This window comes from Coffea arabica, chromosome 6c (assembly GCF_036785885.1).
Source record: "Coffea arabica cultivar ET-39 chromosome 6c, Coffea Arabica ET-39 HiFi, whole genome shotgun sequence".
In the NCBI taxonomy this organism is placed as follows: Eukaryota; Viridiplantae; Streptophyta; class Magnoliopsida; order Gentianales; family Rubiaceae; genus Coffea; species Coffea arabica.
The window spans coordinates 10,622,886-10,635,432 of NC_092320.1; the positions used below are offsets into that span (position 1 = coordinate 10,622,886).

A 12,547-nucleotide genomic window follows, 5' to 3' on the forward strand; every position below is an offset into this window, starting at 1 on the left:
TAGGATATCCTTTGATTTGTTTATCAGCAACAGTTGTGACGTGCTTCTAGTTTCTCTTTCTACTGAAAAATTCGAAACCTGTTGCTAGGGAAGACAGAGAGCAGGCGGTCCAGTAAAGGTTCTCGTTTGAATTGCATTTTTCTAAATTTTATCTTTAAAAATTATTATAACATAATAAAAAGATGATTAAAAAAAAAAAGTCCCGTCTTCCCGTCGGGTTGAGCCGTAATTCTAAGCTCCAGAATTGATTACAAGTTGGTCAGATTGGTTTACAGGTTATCTCCTCCTCCCTGATTCAAGTCTTACCCAAGCTTCTTTTTTTTTTTTCCTGGCCTTCGGGCAAAAGTGCCATAATTAAAGTTAACACGAGCGACCACGACGACGTCGTCGTCATAATCAGGGCGATGTGTTGGTCAACTTAATGGCCGCTCAGCAAGCCTGTGGGTCCCTTCACCTTGCGGGACCCATCCACCTGTCGTCCTCCACGTTAATAGCAAAATGCGGAGGAGAAACGGGCTGTTGTGATTTCTGAAGCTCCCGTTCCGTTCCATAACTCACCTCCTGCCCTTCCCTTCCCTTCCCTTCCCTACTCTGTTTTTCTACTTCGGTTTGCGTTTTCCCTGTCCCCGCTTCCGCTGTCTCAACCTTCCCCAATTGTTCCCACGCCACACCACCTATATACGTAACGTATCCGTATATACAGGTGTGCGTATATTCATGCTGAGACAGCGGTCCGTGGATATATACGCAGATAAATACGTATTCTGAAAGATATGGAGAGGCAGGTAGGGGAAGAGGTGGAGGGAAAGGTGTTGGCGGCGCCGGCGGAGGAGCTGGACGTAGAATCCGACGAGCAGCTCATGTCTACCTTGACATTGGAACGAGTTGCTGCCGCCAAGAAATACATTGAGGATCACTATAGAGCTCATATGAAACTCATTCAACAGCGCAAAGAAAGGTCCTTTTTATTTAAAAAAAAAAATTTTTATTCTGTGCATTTTCATTTGTATCCTTTCCTGATAATCCGCTCAATGAATATATACATACGAAAGCTTCAAAAATATCCAGGCCAATACCTGCTTCTCACCACTTTCTTGAAATGAATTCTGCGTAATAAGGATATTGATTTTGTAGTTCATGTATGACATGGTCATTTAGTTTATTTGCCTCGTTGCTTGGCTGTGATTTTTGCTATTGATTACAAACTCCTGTAAACCCTGCGTGTGATTTGGAGATTGCAAACAACTAAGATAAAAAGGACCTTACATGACTTCCCTATATCCACATTTTCCATGGTATCAAGATGATGATCTTATGATCGTTTATTTGTAACTCAAATTTGATTCATTATCTCCAAAAGCTGTTTGGCACCTGATACTGCAACGATATTATGCGTGTTGGTTTGTGGGAGGTGTAGCTAGTCTACAACATTTACATGCTGAACACTTATAGGTATAGAAGTTAATTTTTTTTTTTTTTTGGGTCTTACATTTTGCTCCTCCCATATTTTCATCTGTCTTTACCAATGAGTTCTCGTATGTTCTTTGGAGTTTCTAATATCATATTACAAACAAAACTTCCAGGCGCTCGGCACTTGAAACAAAGTTAGCATGTTCAGATGTATCAGAGGAGGAGCAGCTTAATCTTTTGAAGGATTTGGAGCGTAAGGAGACAGAGTATATGAGACTTAAACGACATAAGATATCCGTTGCTGATTTTCAGCTTTTGACAATAATAGGAAGAGGAGCCTTTGGAGAGGTTTGAGATTTCTACATCTAGTTAGGTTTTTAGCTTCTGCATTCCCTCTATTAGATTGATTGATTTTTACTTTTGGTCACCTGCGATTTCTTCATTGTTCTTCGATGTTTGTGATCTATATTAGATTGAAATCTGAGTTTGTGACCCTTGCCAATAGTGTTGAAATCTGAGTTAGGATTTCTCATTGCCATTTTTATAGTCCTCAATTAATTATTAGATTGTTTTACCTGCAGCTAGGTAGCAGACTTTTGTATCCCCAGCTGTTAACTTATTCATAGTCTGAGTCATCCATAGTCTTATGTCAACAGTTAACAATGACACTCTGAGTTATTTGCCAACAATTGACAACCATATTCTTATGGTGAAATCCATTTAAACTATTCCTTTCTTTTTCGCCTGTTTTTTCCCTTCTGTGATAATTTCTTTACTTGTAATGTGGCTCTGTTCTCATTTTCTTGCTGACTTCTTTCACTTAATAAAGAGGCTTCTTTAACTTATTCTGCTAGAAGTAAGTAAATTTTATGCATTATTTTTTATTCATTTACCTTAAAGGCATAGCTTTTATTGTTTTGCATATTGGTAGGAACATGCTGGTCACGCCTGGCCAGTTGGGCATAGCATCTGCAAAGTGGCAGTCTTATCTTGCTGGATTTTTAATTGTTAGAAACCTCGTCATGGAAAAGCTTGTGTGCATGTTGTTGAACCTATTCCAGAATGATTCTTAGACTAGAATATGTGGTATAACCCTGTGCCAAACTTAAATGTGTGCTAATTGATATAGAACATATGGTTTGCATGGTAATTGAAAACATGTTTGGGGCGTTGGATCAAAAAGATACCTGAGACTACTTTTGCCCCAGCGTAGGAAGTCTTATTGGAAGTGCCTAAGTGCTTAATGCTCACTTTCCCATTTGGTTACGCCTCTCTCTTTTTCTTTTTTCTCGTGTCATATCTTCTATTGGAAAGTTGTCATCTGGTCAAATATTATTCGTGCATTTTATCTTAACTCTTATGTTGTTGTGCTTATACTCAATTTCTATTACAGGTTAGGTTGTGTCAGGACAAGAAATCTGGTGAAATATATGCAATGAAAAAGTTGAAGAAGTCTGAAATGCTTAGCAGGGGACAGGTGCACTTTAATCTGTTTCCTTGTGGTTCCTGTCTGTTACTTATAATAAGAACGCGTGGATGTCATACACCTTGGAACTAAATTTCACATATTTTGAGACAGCAACTCGGTCAGAAGTTGTAATTCTTGATGATATCCATTCTGCATGTTTCTTGTACCAAACTTGTTTTCTCCTGCATTTGCTTTTGACTTCTTTTTTTTTTTTTGGGTTTAATAGTTCTACAACTCAGTGAAATGTCCTCTTTATGATTGCTTGTGCATGTTGTAGGTTGACCATGTTCGAGCTGAAAGAAACCTTCTTGCAGAAGTTGCTAGTTACTTCATTGTAAAGCTCTATTATTCTTTTCAAGATGCTGACTACTTGTATCTCGTAATGGAGTACCTGCCTGGAGGAGATATGATGACTTTGCTTATGAGAGAGGAGACATTAACTGAAACTGTTGCAAAGTTTTACATTGCTCAAAGTGTCCTGGCTATAGAGTCGATCCATAAGCATAACTACATCCACAGGTTGGTATTAGGCTTTTGGTGACACATTTATGAACTATTGACCTAATTATTGGTTGTTCTAAAGTTAATTATTTAGATTCTTTTTCTTGTTTAATAGTATTATTGTTCAACACAGGGATATTAAGCCTGACAATCTTCTGTTGGACAAAAATGGTCACCTGAAACTTTCTGATTTTGGTCTCTGCAAGCCTCTTGACTGTTCAAATTTAACTCCTATAAATGAAAATGAGGTGATGGGTGATCCAAGTACGAAGGGATCAGTCGTTCCCAATGGCTGCTTTCCCGATAAAGGAAATGGAAGTTTTTGGAATAGCTCTCTTGAACAATTGCAGCATTGGCAAAAAAATAGGAGAAAATTAGTAAGCCAATAATAAACTCGTATTTTCGCTTACAATATTTACTTGAATGATGTAAGTTGGTTTCAAAAGTCAATGTTATCATTTCATCTTATACCACATCATACAGAAACATTTAGCTTTAACTGTTTGTGATATTAACCTGGCTGGTCATTGGAATGCATGAAAACCAAGTATCTGCTGTTAACTTAACATGAAGATCAGGAGGAAGATAAAACTCCTTTGGATTTTCAGAATTTGAGATCTTAAAGGAGTACTATGTCAAGTAGTTTTATGTGCTTGACCCTTTAAAAGAGTTTCCAACTTATGAAGGGAGTCTGTTCAAGACATGCAGAAATATCTATTAACTTCAGTTTGAGCCTTAGGACCTTAGGTGACAACTTTTTTCAGTCTTTGACAAGGAGTACCTTTGAAGGTTCTAGCAAACTAGGTTTCATATGGAATTTGGCAGTAATAAATCTTTGTTCTTTTTCCCATATCCTCACCAGGGGAGAAATTCTCTCTCTCTCCCTCTTGCCTCCTACATCTTGATGTGCATTGATAAATGCTACTGCAATACATAAGGGTTAACTGCAAGCATTGAAATCACTCAGGGGCTACCATCACTTGCAAAGTTCAGGCCTCCTTTTTTGAGCTTCCATTTTTTGAAACGTTGTTTGGGAGACTGACTAAGTTATTAATAATCACATGAAGTCTTTCTAGGTTCAGCACGAAATTCATAATCTCGAGTGGAACCAGGTCGAAAAATCTCAGAGTGCCTCTTCTGTCCTTGAAGGAAGCAGTAGAAAGATTATGTGATAACCTGTCTGACGTTATAGATTTACAATTCTTGTTTAATTTAAGATGGTTCAATATGTACAGCAAAAGTTTTTGTTTATAGTGATTAGGTTGTCTGATGCCCATTCATTCTACTTTGACCACAGGCATTTTCAACTGTGGGCACACCTGACTATATTGCTCCAGAAGTGTTGCTGAAGAGAGGCTACAGCATGGAGTGCGATTGGTTAGTTTAATAACAATGATTCTTTGTTTTTGAAATGTGGTTGACATTTTGTTTATCAGGAAGGCTGCATTGAGTTGCTGTTGTTTCAATGTCTGGGAAGGACTAGGAACTCATAATGGTGAACCAAGATCAGTAATTGGGGAGGGGGAGAGGTGAATAGGCATGTGCCTAAGAAAAATTAGGCATACCATTCTAGAGAAACAATTATCCTTCTTAAGTCAGAAATATAAAACACAACTACACTGAAGCATAAATACTCCGAATCAAATTCAGAAAATTAATCATATCCCAGGAGCTTGAGATCTTTATACATTTCAAGGTTCAGGACAACATATCGGAAGTTTGTCGAAGCTAGTGTCTAATACTGCATTGAACAGCTTGTGGTAATTGACTGAAAGATACCATGAAAGAGGTAAAACTCGTCTAGCTTATTAAGAGCAATATAAGAGATAGATGTAATTTGTGTTTCCCTTAATATTTTCTGTAGCAAGAAGCATATCACCAAGTCTTTCCCCGTTTATCTGAGTCCTAGAGGATTAAGAAGCACCTGCTTGTTTGTTAAGCTATTTCCTGCTGTCCTGAAACTTTTGAAACTCTTTAAAAGGAAACCATTTGTTGCACTTGTACACTAAAATATGTGATCTGATACATTTCAATTTAATAATTGATGACTTATCATTTATTATTTGCTCTTTTGATTAAAATGTTAGGTGTTTTCAACTATCCATTATTATTATAGCTACTCATGCCCATGGATTCCTCTTTGGACTTCCTACTAAAGGAACGTTATCCTGGAAACCAAGTTTCTATCAACAATTTGTAAATACATTTAGTGGAGTGTTAAACTTTTTGCATCGCGTAGCTTCTGGTTTGTAGCTATAGAGTGTAATAGATTTTAAAACCATTGATATTGTGGAATATTTGCAGATTTGATTAAGCATACAGATTCAGAATTAATGTGTATCATTGGCACCTTCCTAACAGGTGGTCTCTTGGTGCTATAATGTATGAGATGCTCATTGGTTACCCTCCATTCTACTCTGATGATCCAATAACCACCTGCAGAAAGGTAGACATACTATGTGGCTTTTCTAAACCTGAATTCAGCATAAACTGATTTCACAAGGGGCCATTGTAGTTAAAGATTAGCTAAATGCTGCTGATTAGGTCAACATCTGATTAAAGTTTCCAGATCCACTGTAAAAATTCCTTCTTTATCTTTATCTTTTTCTTTCTTGCAAAGATAAAAGATGTTATACTAAGAACGCACCAAAGTTGTGCAACTCATGGTACAGATAAATTACGAAAACTTATGAGAATAGTATGCAGCAAAAATCTGAAGATCTGTCTTGGCCTTTTTCGGTGGAATATGATATGTCCACTTCATAGGATATAGTAATTCGCTTACTTGGGAATCAAATGAAAATGTAGTGCAATGTCTCTTGATGATGATGATGTGCTGTGATGCATTTCCATGGCAACATTTGTTTCCCAGATAGTCCACTGGAAGAATCACTTGAGATTTCCAGATGAAGCAAGGCTGTCCCCTGAAGCAAAGGACCTGATCTCTAGGCTGCTTTGTGATGTTGAACATAGGCTAGGTTCTCATGGAGCAGAGCAAATAAAGGTTTGTTGTCTTGTCATTACCACAGTGTAGGAGCTTTGGTGGTTTTCTCTAATTTCACCATTTATTAATATACTTTGCCTCCTCTATTCTAATAATTTCTCATCAGGCTCATCCTTGGTTCAAAGACATTCTTTGGGACAAACTCTATAGCATGGAGGCAGCATACAAACCTGAGGTCAATGGAGAACTTGATACCCAAAATTTTATGAAATTCGATGAGGTAGCAGAAATGTTGGACAAAATTTTGATTCTATTAGTATGCTTTTCAAGTTCTTTCATGAAAATTGGGTAGTCATTTTTCCAGTTTTCTTCATATCCTCCTGTTCAGCAAAATTCCACTTTTTGTTCATCATTTCCGCTAAAGTGAAGTCTTTAATGGATAGAAAAGCTACTCCCTGAAATTTTCCTGTCAAATTGGATAGCTACTTTCTAGTACCAGTTTTTTTTTTCATTATTACAATGCACCTCCAGTTGACAAATTTGCATATCTGTGCTTGCCACTTTCAATTTGGTTATCAAATAAGCCTTCAAATGATCTTGTATTGGTCTGGCGTGGCAGACCAGGTAAGTGACTAGCATGGATTTGGGGAAAGAATGTTCTCTAAGGTAAAGGCATTATGTACAATCAGTCAATTTCCAAGTCACTCATTGATAATAATCATGATGGAGGTGTACTTGCATTAGTTGGACTAAAGATTGAGATTCAATGCTCGCTGTATTGCTCTTGACATTAATAGATGAGGTAGTGGTAATGAGCATGATTGAGGGAGGTTGAGAAGTTCTTGGAAAGTTTCAGGTGACATTGTGAACATGAAGCCTAGAGAATGATCATAAAAGTTAGTCGAGTACGAGAAGGAGCAGCACTTGAAATGTGGGTGATCAAAAGAGGATAGTGGTTTAGTGAAATCTACTGGTGTGAGTAAATTGAGGTTAATTTTTCTAGTCATGAAAGGAGAAATGGATTTAGTTGCTGATTAATTTTTTTTTAAGGGAAATGGGAGCTACATTGCTTTCCAGGAAAAATGATCTTCAATGAGAATGAGTCAGATGTTCCTTCAAGGCTATTAAGAGTCTTTTTTCCCCCATAAAATATTAAATGTGTATTTTTTGAAGTAAGATGATTTCATTCTCAGTTTAATTTGACGAAGCTAAGAATTGTACCTTGGTTTGGAGTTTGTTAAGAGTGCATTAACAAGGTTTATTAGCAACAACAACTAACTTGTTTTAGTGTTCTTCAACGAGATAGAAGCTGCAAATAAGTTGATAGGCATATTTTACATGACTTTACATTCCTATACTCTTTTCATTCATGTAATTCCCCCATCTGTAACCATTTGTAGCTGTAGGTGTGGCTCCATGTCAAACAGTTAAAATACTGTATTGCTAAACTTAATACAGTAATACCTTTTAAACATGGAATGCATTTTTCTTGCCAAAAATATATAGATCTTCCAATTCAAGTCCATCAAATATGATCAGCAATCTCCTTTTGGTCACCAGACAGCCTTCTATTCTAAATATTATTTGTTCATCCTTTTCGTATTAATTTCCTTACCATAGTTGTTCTTAATCATCCATTTTGATCAAGGGGTACTATTCGAGGATGTCAATATGATGAAACTTGTAGATAGAACTTTCTTATTAGTACTTAGCAGGAAAAAAGGTGGTGGCAACTCCTGTTTCATTACCTTCCACTTCAATGCATGCTTCAAGTGTAGGCGTGCACATCTTTTTTGCCTTTATGCCCTTTCTCTCTGTATTTCCATGTACTTGTGTTACATAACCCAGCCTCTAGACACGTGACTTCCACCCCAAGATATAAGTGAAAGAAAAGCAAAAGTTCTTCAATTAGTTGCTGGTGAGCCAAAGCGATTGCAAAAGTGACTAGCTCAGTGGCGGTTTGGGGTACTCAAGTTGTTTTCCTTTGTTTAGTCTACCCTGTGTTTGCTGGTTCTTTCTAAAATAATCTATCATGTTGAGTCATCTGTCTGAATATCTTACAACTGTCTTGTAGGTGGATCCTCCGCCAGCAAAAAACAGTTCAGGACACCTGAGGAAGGTAATTATCTTTTATAAAAAAGGGAAAAAGGATTCTGACTTGCTTGATATGTCTCCATATTAGAAGTTCTTCAGATTGTTATTCAAGACTTGTGTCTAAAAATGTGCTTAAGAAATACCATCATTGGTGCTTAATTGTTACATTATATTGTTATAAGCAACTGCAGTAATCAGTCCATAGACATTTCTGCTTTCTTTTTCTTGTGCTTTGCAGACCAACTGTCTTATGTTTTCTGTGAAATTCTTTTGGCAGATGCATTTGACTTCTAAGGATTTGAGTTTCATTGGGTATACTTACAAGAACTTCGAGGCTGTTAAAGGACTGCCCAAATCTCATGGTGTGTGATGCTTCATGGTTAAATTGTTGTCTAATTCATTTTGTTTCTTCCGATACTTTTGCACATATTCCAATTTGTCTTCATAAAGGTTAATCTCTTGACAAGATACATGGATATTACGTTAAGCCTCCTCTGTAGATAAAGGGACATCCAAGTTGCAGACTTAAGGGACACCGATTTTGTTGTCAAGAGAATAATGGGAATTTTGTGTTTGCTCTTTTAAGTTTATTTTTGTCTTTAACAGGTGCTGGCACTTGTATTGTTTTTTCTAGCTCTTTTCGTTCCTATTTCTTCCTCTGAAGTTAATTGACTTGGTCTGTGAGAAGTGTTCTCTATCTTTGTGTCCATGCATACACAACCATTGATCGGATACTTACATAGTGCCAATTTTTCTGTTCTTGCAGATAGTAAAAGCAGTGTATCACCTGAGCGGTTGTCCAATGCTTCTGTGTGCAGTAATATTCTCTCTGATACCAACATTTTATGATATTTTCAAATGTTAAGGAAAATTGACAAATAGTCCTTCATATTTTAGGCTCATCAATTTTTTCCCTCGTATGTAAACTTGAACATGCCAAATGATAAAGTACTTTCACATTGCTTCAATTTTAAGTAGAAAAACAAGTGATGGTATCACTGGTATTTTTGGAAAACTGTAGTCTTTATACATTTGTTCAGAAATTATGGGCCTGTTTGGAACCTGAGTTTTTTGGGAGTTTGTTTAAAACTTTACTGTAGTGCACTGTAGAAGTTTTTGAAAAAATTTTGTAGAAGTTTTTGTAAGGTGAAAAACTTTTTTATAGAAGTTTTTGTAAGATGAAATATTTTTTTCCTTTTCTCTTCTCTTTCTCTTTCTCTTTCTCTTTCTTTTTCTTTTTCTTTCTTTCCTTTTTCTTTTCTTTCTTCTCCTCTTCTTCTTCTTCTTCCCCCGTTACCTCTGCCGTCCTTTTTTCCCCAGCAGCCATGGCCCTTCTTTCTTTTTTGTCTTTTCTTTCTTTTTCTCTTTCCTTTTCTTTTTCTTTCTTTCTTTCCTTTTTGTTTCTTTCCTCTCTGCCTTCCAAGTTCCCAGTTGCCCAACAAACTTTTAAACCAACGCCAACCGCGATTCGGACTTCCTAGACCCCGAGCAGTTGCACCGCCGCTGGCCCTTCTCCCCCACCCACCCCCACCGCATCTCCACTCTCCACCCGCCTTCCTCCTCCCCCTTCGCAGCCGCCGTAAAGGTGGAAAGACTGTAATAGCCCTCGAGAGTTGCTTTGCTGCTTCTAGATCTAGCCGCTGCAGCCTTCCCAGTTGCAGGGAATGGCTTCAACTGAATCCGATTCTCGACTCAATTCAGTCTTGACTCTGAGTCCTCTCATCAACGCCGCCTCCTCCGGCCACCTCAAGATCGCCGAGCCCGCCGTTGATGCTGTTCAGAAGCTCATTGCGCATGGCTACCTTCATGGCGAGTGCGACCCCACTGAAGGGGAGGGAAGGAAAGGGGGAGGGGGAGGGGGATGGGGAAAAGGCAAAAAAAAGGGGTAGGCCGTCGCCGGAATAGTTGGCCGGTGCGGAAACAGTGACGGAGATGGTGGTGGCCGGCGGCGGAGGGGTGGCTGGCGATAAATGTGTGGTGGATAGGGGTGGGGGAGAAGAAGAAGAAAAGAGGAAGTTTTGTGTGTATTAGATATTTTGAGGTGTGTAGGTTAAAAAATTTGATAAGTTTTTTTGGATTCCTGTAGTTAAAGTAGTTAAAAAACTAGTAGCTAAAAAACTTGACCAAAAAACTGGGTTCCAAACAGGCTCTATGTTCTTGGAACTGCCCTTTTCTTTTCAAATTTATAGGTGAGTCACACTCCTGAGTCCTAATGAACTCATTGGTATCCCTAAGTAATGAACTAATGAGTAGTGAAAGAATTGAAATGAACCTCTTCCCCTCTCCCATTGCAGACACCTTGGCACTAAGTATCTGTGAATATATTTGAGTTTATCCCTTCCTGCCACTCTAAATACTTTTGCTGACCTGATGTCCAATTGACCCTATGCTATTCCACCTTTAGTCAGCTAATATAACTTTAAATTAGCATAGGTGATGGTCGACATATTTGAGTTGTTTTTGCTGGCAAAAGGATCTAAGTCACAAAAAAGTTGATGACTACCTTCTTTAATTTTTTTGCCAAGAGTAAACAACTTTTTACTTAAATGTAGACAGAAAATATTTAAGACGGGTCAGTTGGCAGATGAAACACCTGATAACTTGCTGAATGTTAATGTAGTTGCTCCAGCTGAAGGGTATTAAGTACTTATAGGGTAAGTGGTCATTTAGATTGTGAGGTAAGTGCCTTGCGAGGTATTTGTGCATCTTTCAAACTGTCAGCCTCAGATAGAGTTGATATTGGTTGTTTTGACAACTTGAGTGGTTATCATCTAGATCAGATGGTTGAGAGAGAGAAGAAAGAAAGTACTGTTTAAACCTTGTGTTGTCCTGTTAGTATGCTAAATTCACCATAATGACTTTTTCCAACTGTCAGCCAATCTACATTTGATTTGAGCTTCTTTAAATAATCATGCGTTATATCTAGATGTAAACTTAAAATAGTATATACTTAAATTATGGGTTAAGGGCACCTATGTAGATGTAAACCCGTAAATGGATACTACTTGGAGTTCGAGGGACTAGTTATGTTATTTCAATTTGTTGTTGTATAAGTTTTTAGTCTATTGAAGAAACAAGAAACAAAAAGTTTTAATCTATTGAGCATTGAATCCCTGCAGGTGATTCGGAGGTGGACTATTGTAGAATGTATGCAACAGATGATGCAGAAGTGCTGATACGTGCCTCATCAGCAGCAGATGTCTCTTCACAATGATGCAACTTCTGATGTTTTTGTGTATAACTTTGTATGTAAGAAATGGACCTTCAAACTGATGATTACTTTGGACCTCATCAGATTAAACTTTCTTCAGATGGGCATGCACCTAATGCAATAGCAAGTTCTTGCTGAACGTGACTCAGTCACACAAGCCTGATGAAGTCAGTGATTACCTACGCTGCAGAGGATTTATCTTGTACAGACACTAACAAACTTCCTACATGCACTTTGTTGGATTCTTTAGCACGCCTTCGATGACCATAAACAGAGTGTTGTATTTTAGCTGCTTATAGGGGGGGAAAAAAATCAAGTCGCTGAGCACATTTACGTGCGTGTAGACCAGTACATTAGAATGGAGAAGTGAGCGAAAAGAGCGAGTTACCTAGGGATTCAAGTTGTTATGGACAAATGTCATCCAATTTTGTATATGGACAGGTTGCAGATTTTCTTGGTGAATGGAAATTGTTCCCATTCTGGTGATTGTATGTCTTTTGATCGCACGGATAATTCTTAAACTAGTTTTTCCTCTTCCATTTCGATTCCTCTCTATTAGCTTGCCCGTACTTTTGATAAAAGTGAATCTCTTATTTTGACAGAATCAATCCTCTTGTAGCATTCAGAAATAATACTAAATCAAATGGGTTTTGAAGTTGTAAGATCTTTCCAAAAGCAAAATGAGCTACACACCAAATTGGATTGGATTGCCCACTTCATTCAGATACCCAACAGGTTTAAACACAATTTCATGCCTGGATGATGGTGGAATTCAAGTCTTTTTAAGTATTTGCAGTGGAACTTTGGCAGCATAATGTACATGGTGTAATTGGATGAAGATAATAAAACCACCATAATCATAACTCATAATTATGAACTAGAGCTTTCAGCCAATTGCTTTTCTTCCTGGCTTGCTGAC

General features: G+C 37.8%; 1 protein-coding gene across 2 annotated transcripts; it reads left to right on the forward strand.

Annotated features, from left to right (window-relative positions):
- The first annotated feature begins 355 nt into the window (after nt 1–355).
- On the forward strand, nt 356–12,114 carry LOC113693588 (uncharacterized). Of its 2 annotated transcripts, XM_027212130.2 has the most exons (13): nt 366–958; nt 1,584–1,758; nt 2,804–2,887; nt 3,156–3,397; nt 3,513–3,756; nt 4,677–4,756; nt 5,741–5,825; nt 6,252–6,383; nt 6,490–6,603; nt 8,398–8,442; nt 8,695–8,779; nt 9,184–9,234; nt 11,537–12,114. In XM_027212130.2, the coding sequence occupies exons 1-13, from the start codon at nt 774–776 to the stop codon at nt 11,629–11,631; spliced, it is 1,617 nt and encodes a 538-aa protein (XP_027067931.1). In that variant the 5' UTR covers nt 366–773; the 3' UTR covers nt 11,632–12,114. The 2 variants fall into 2 exon arrangements, 1 of the variants encoding a protein (XP_027067931.1); XR_011815824.1 differs by lacking the exons at nt 9,184–9,234; nt 11,537–12,114 and adding an exon at nt 8,172–8,288 and having other exon boundaries at nt 356–958; nt 8,695–8,782.
- Nucleotides 12,115–12,547: the final 433 nt, after the last annotated feature.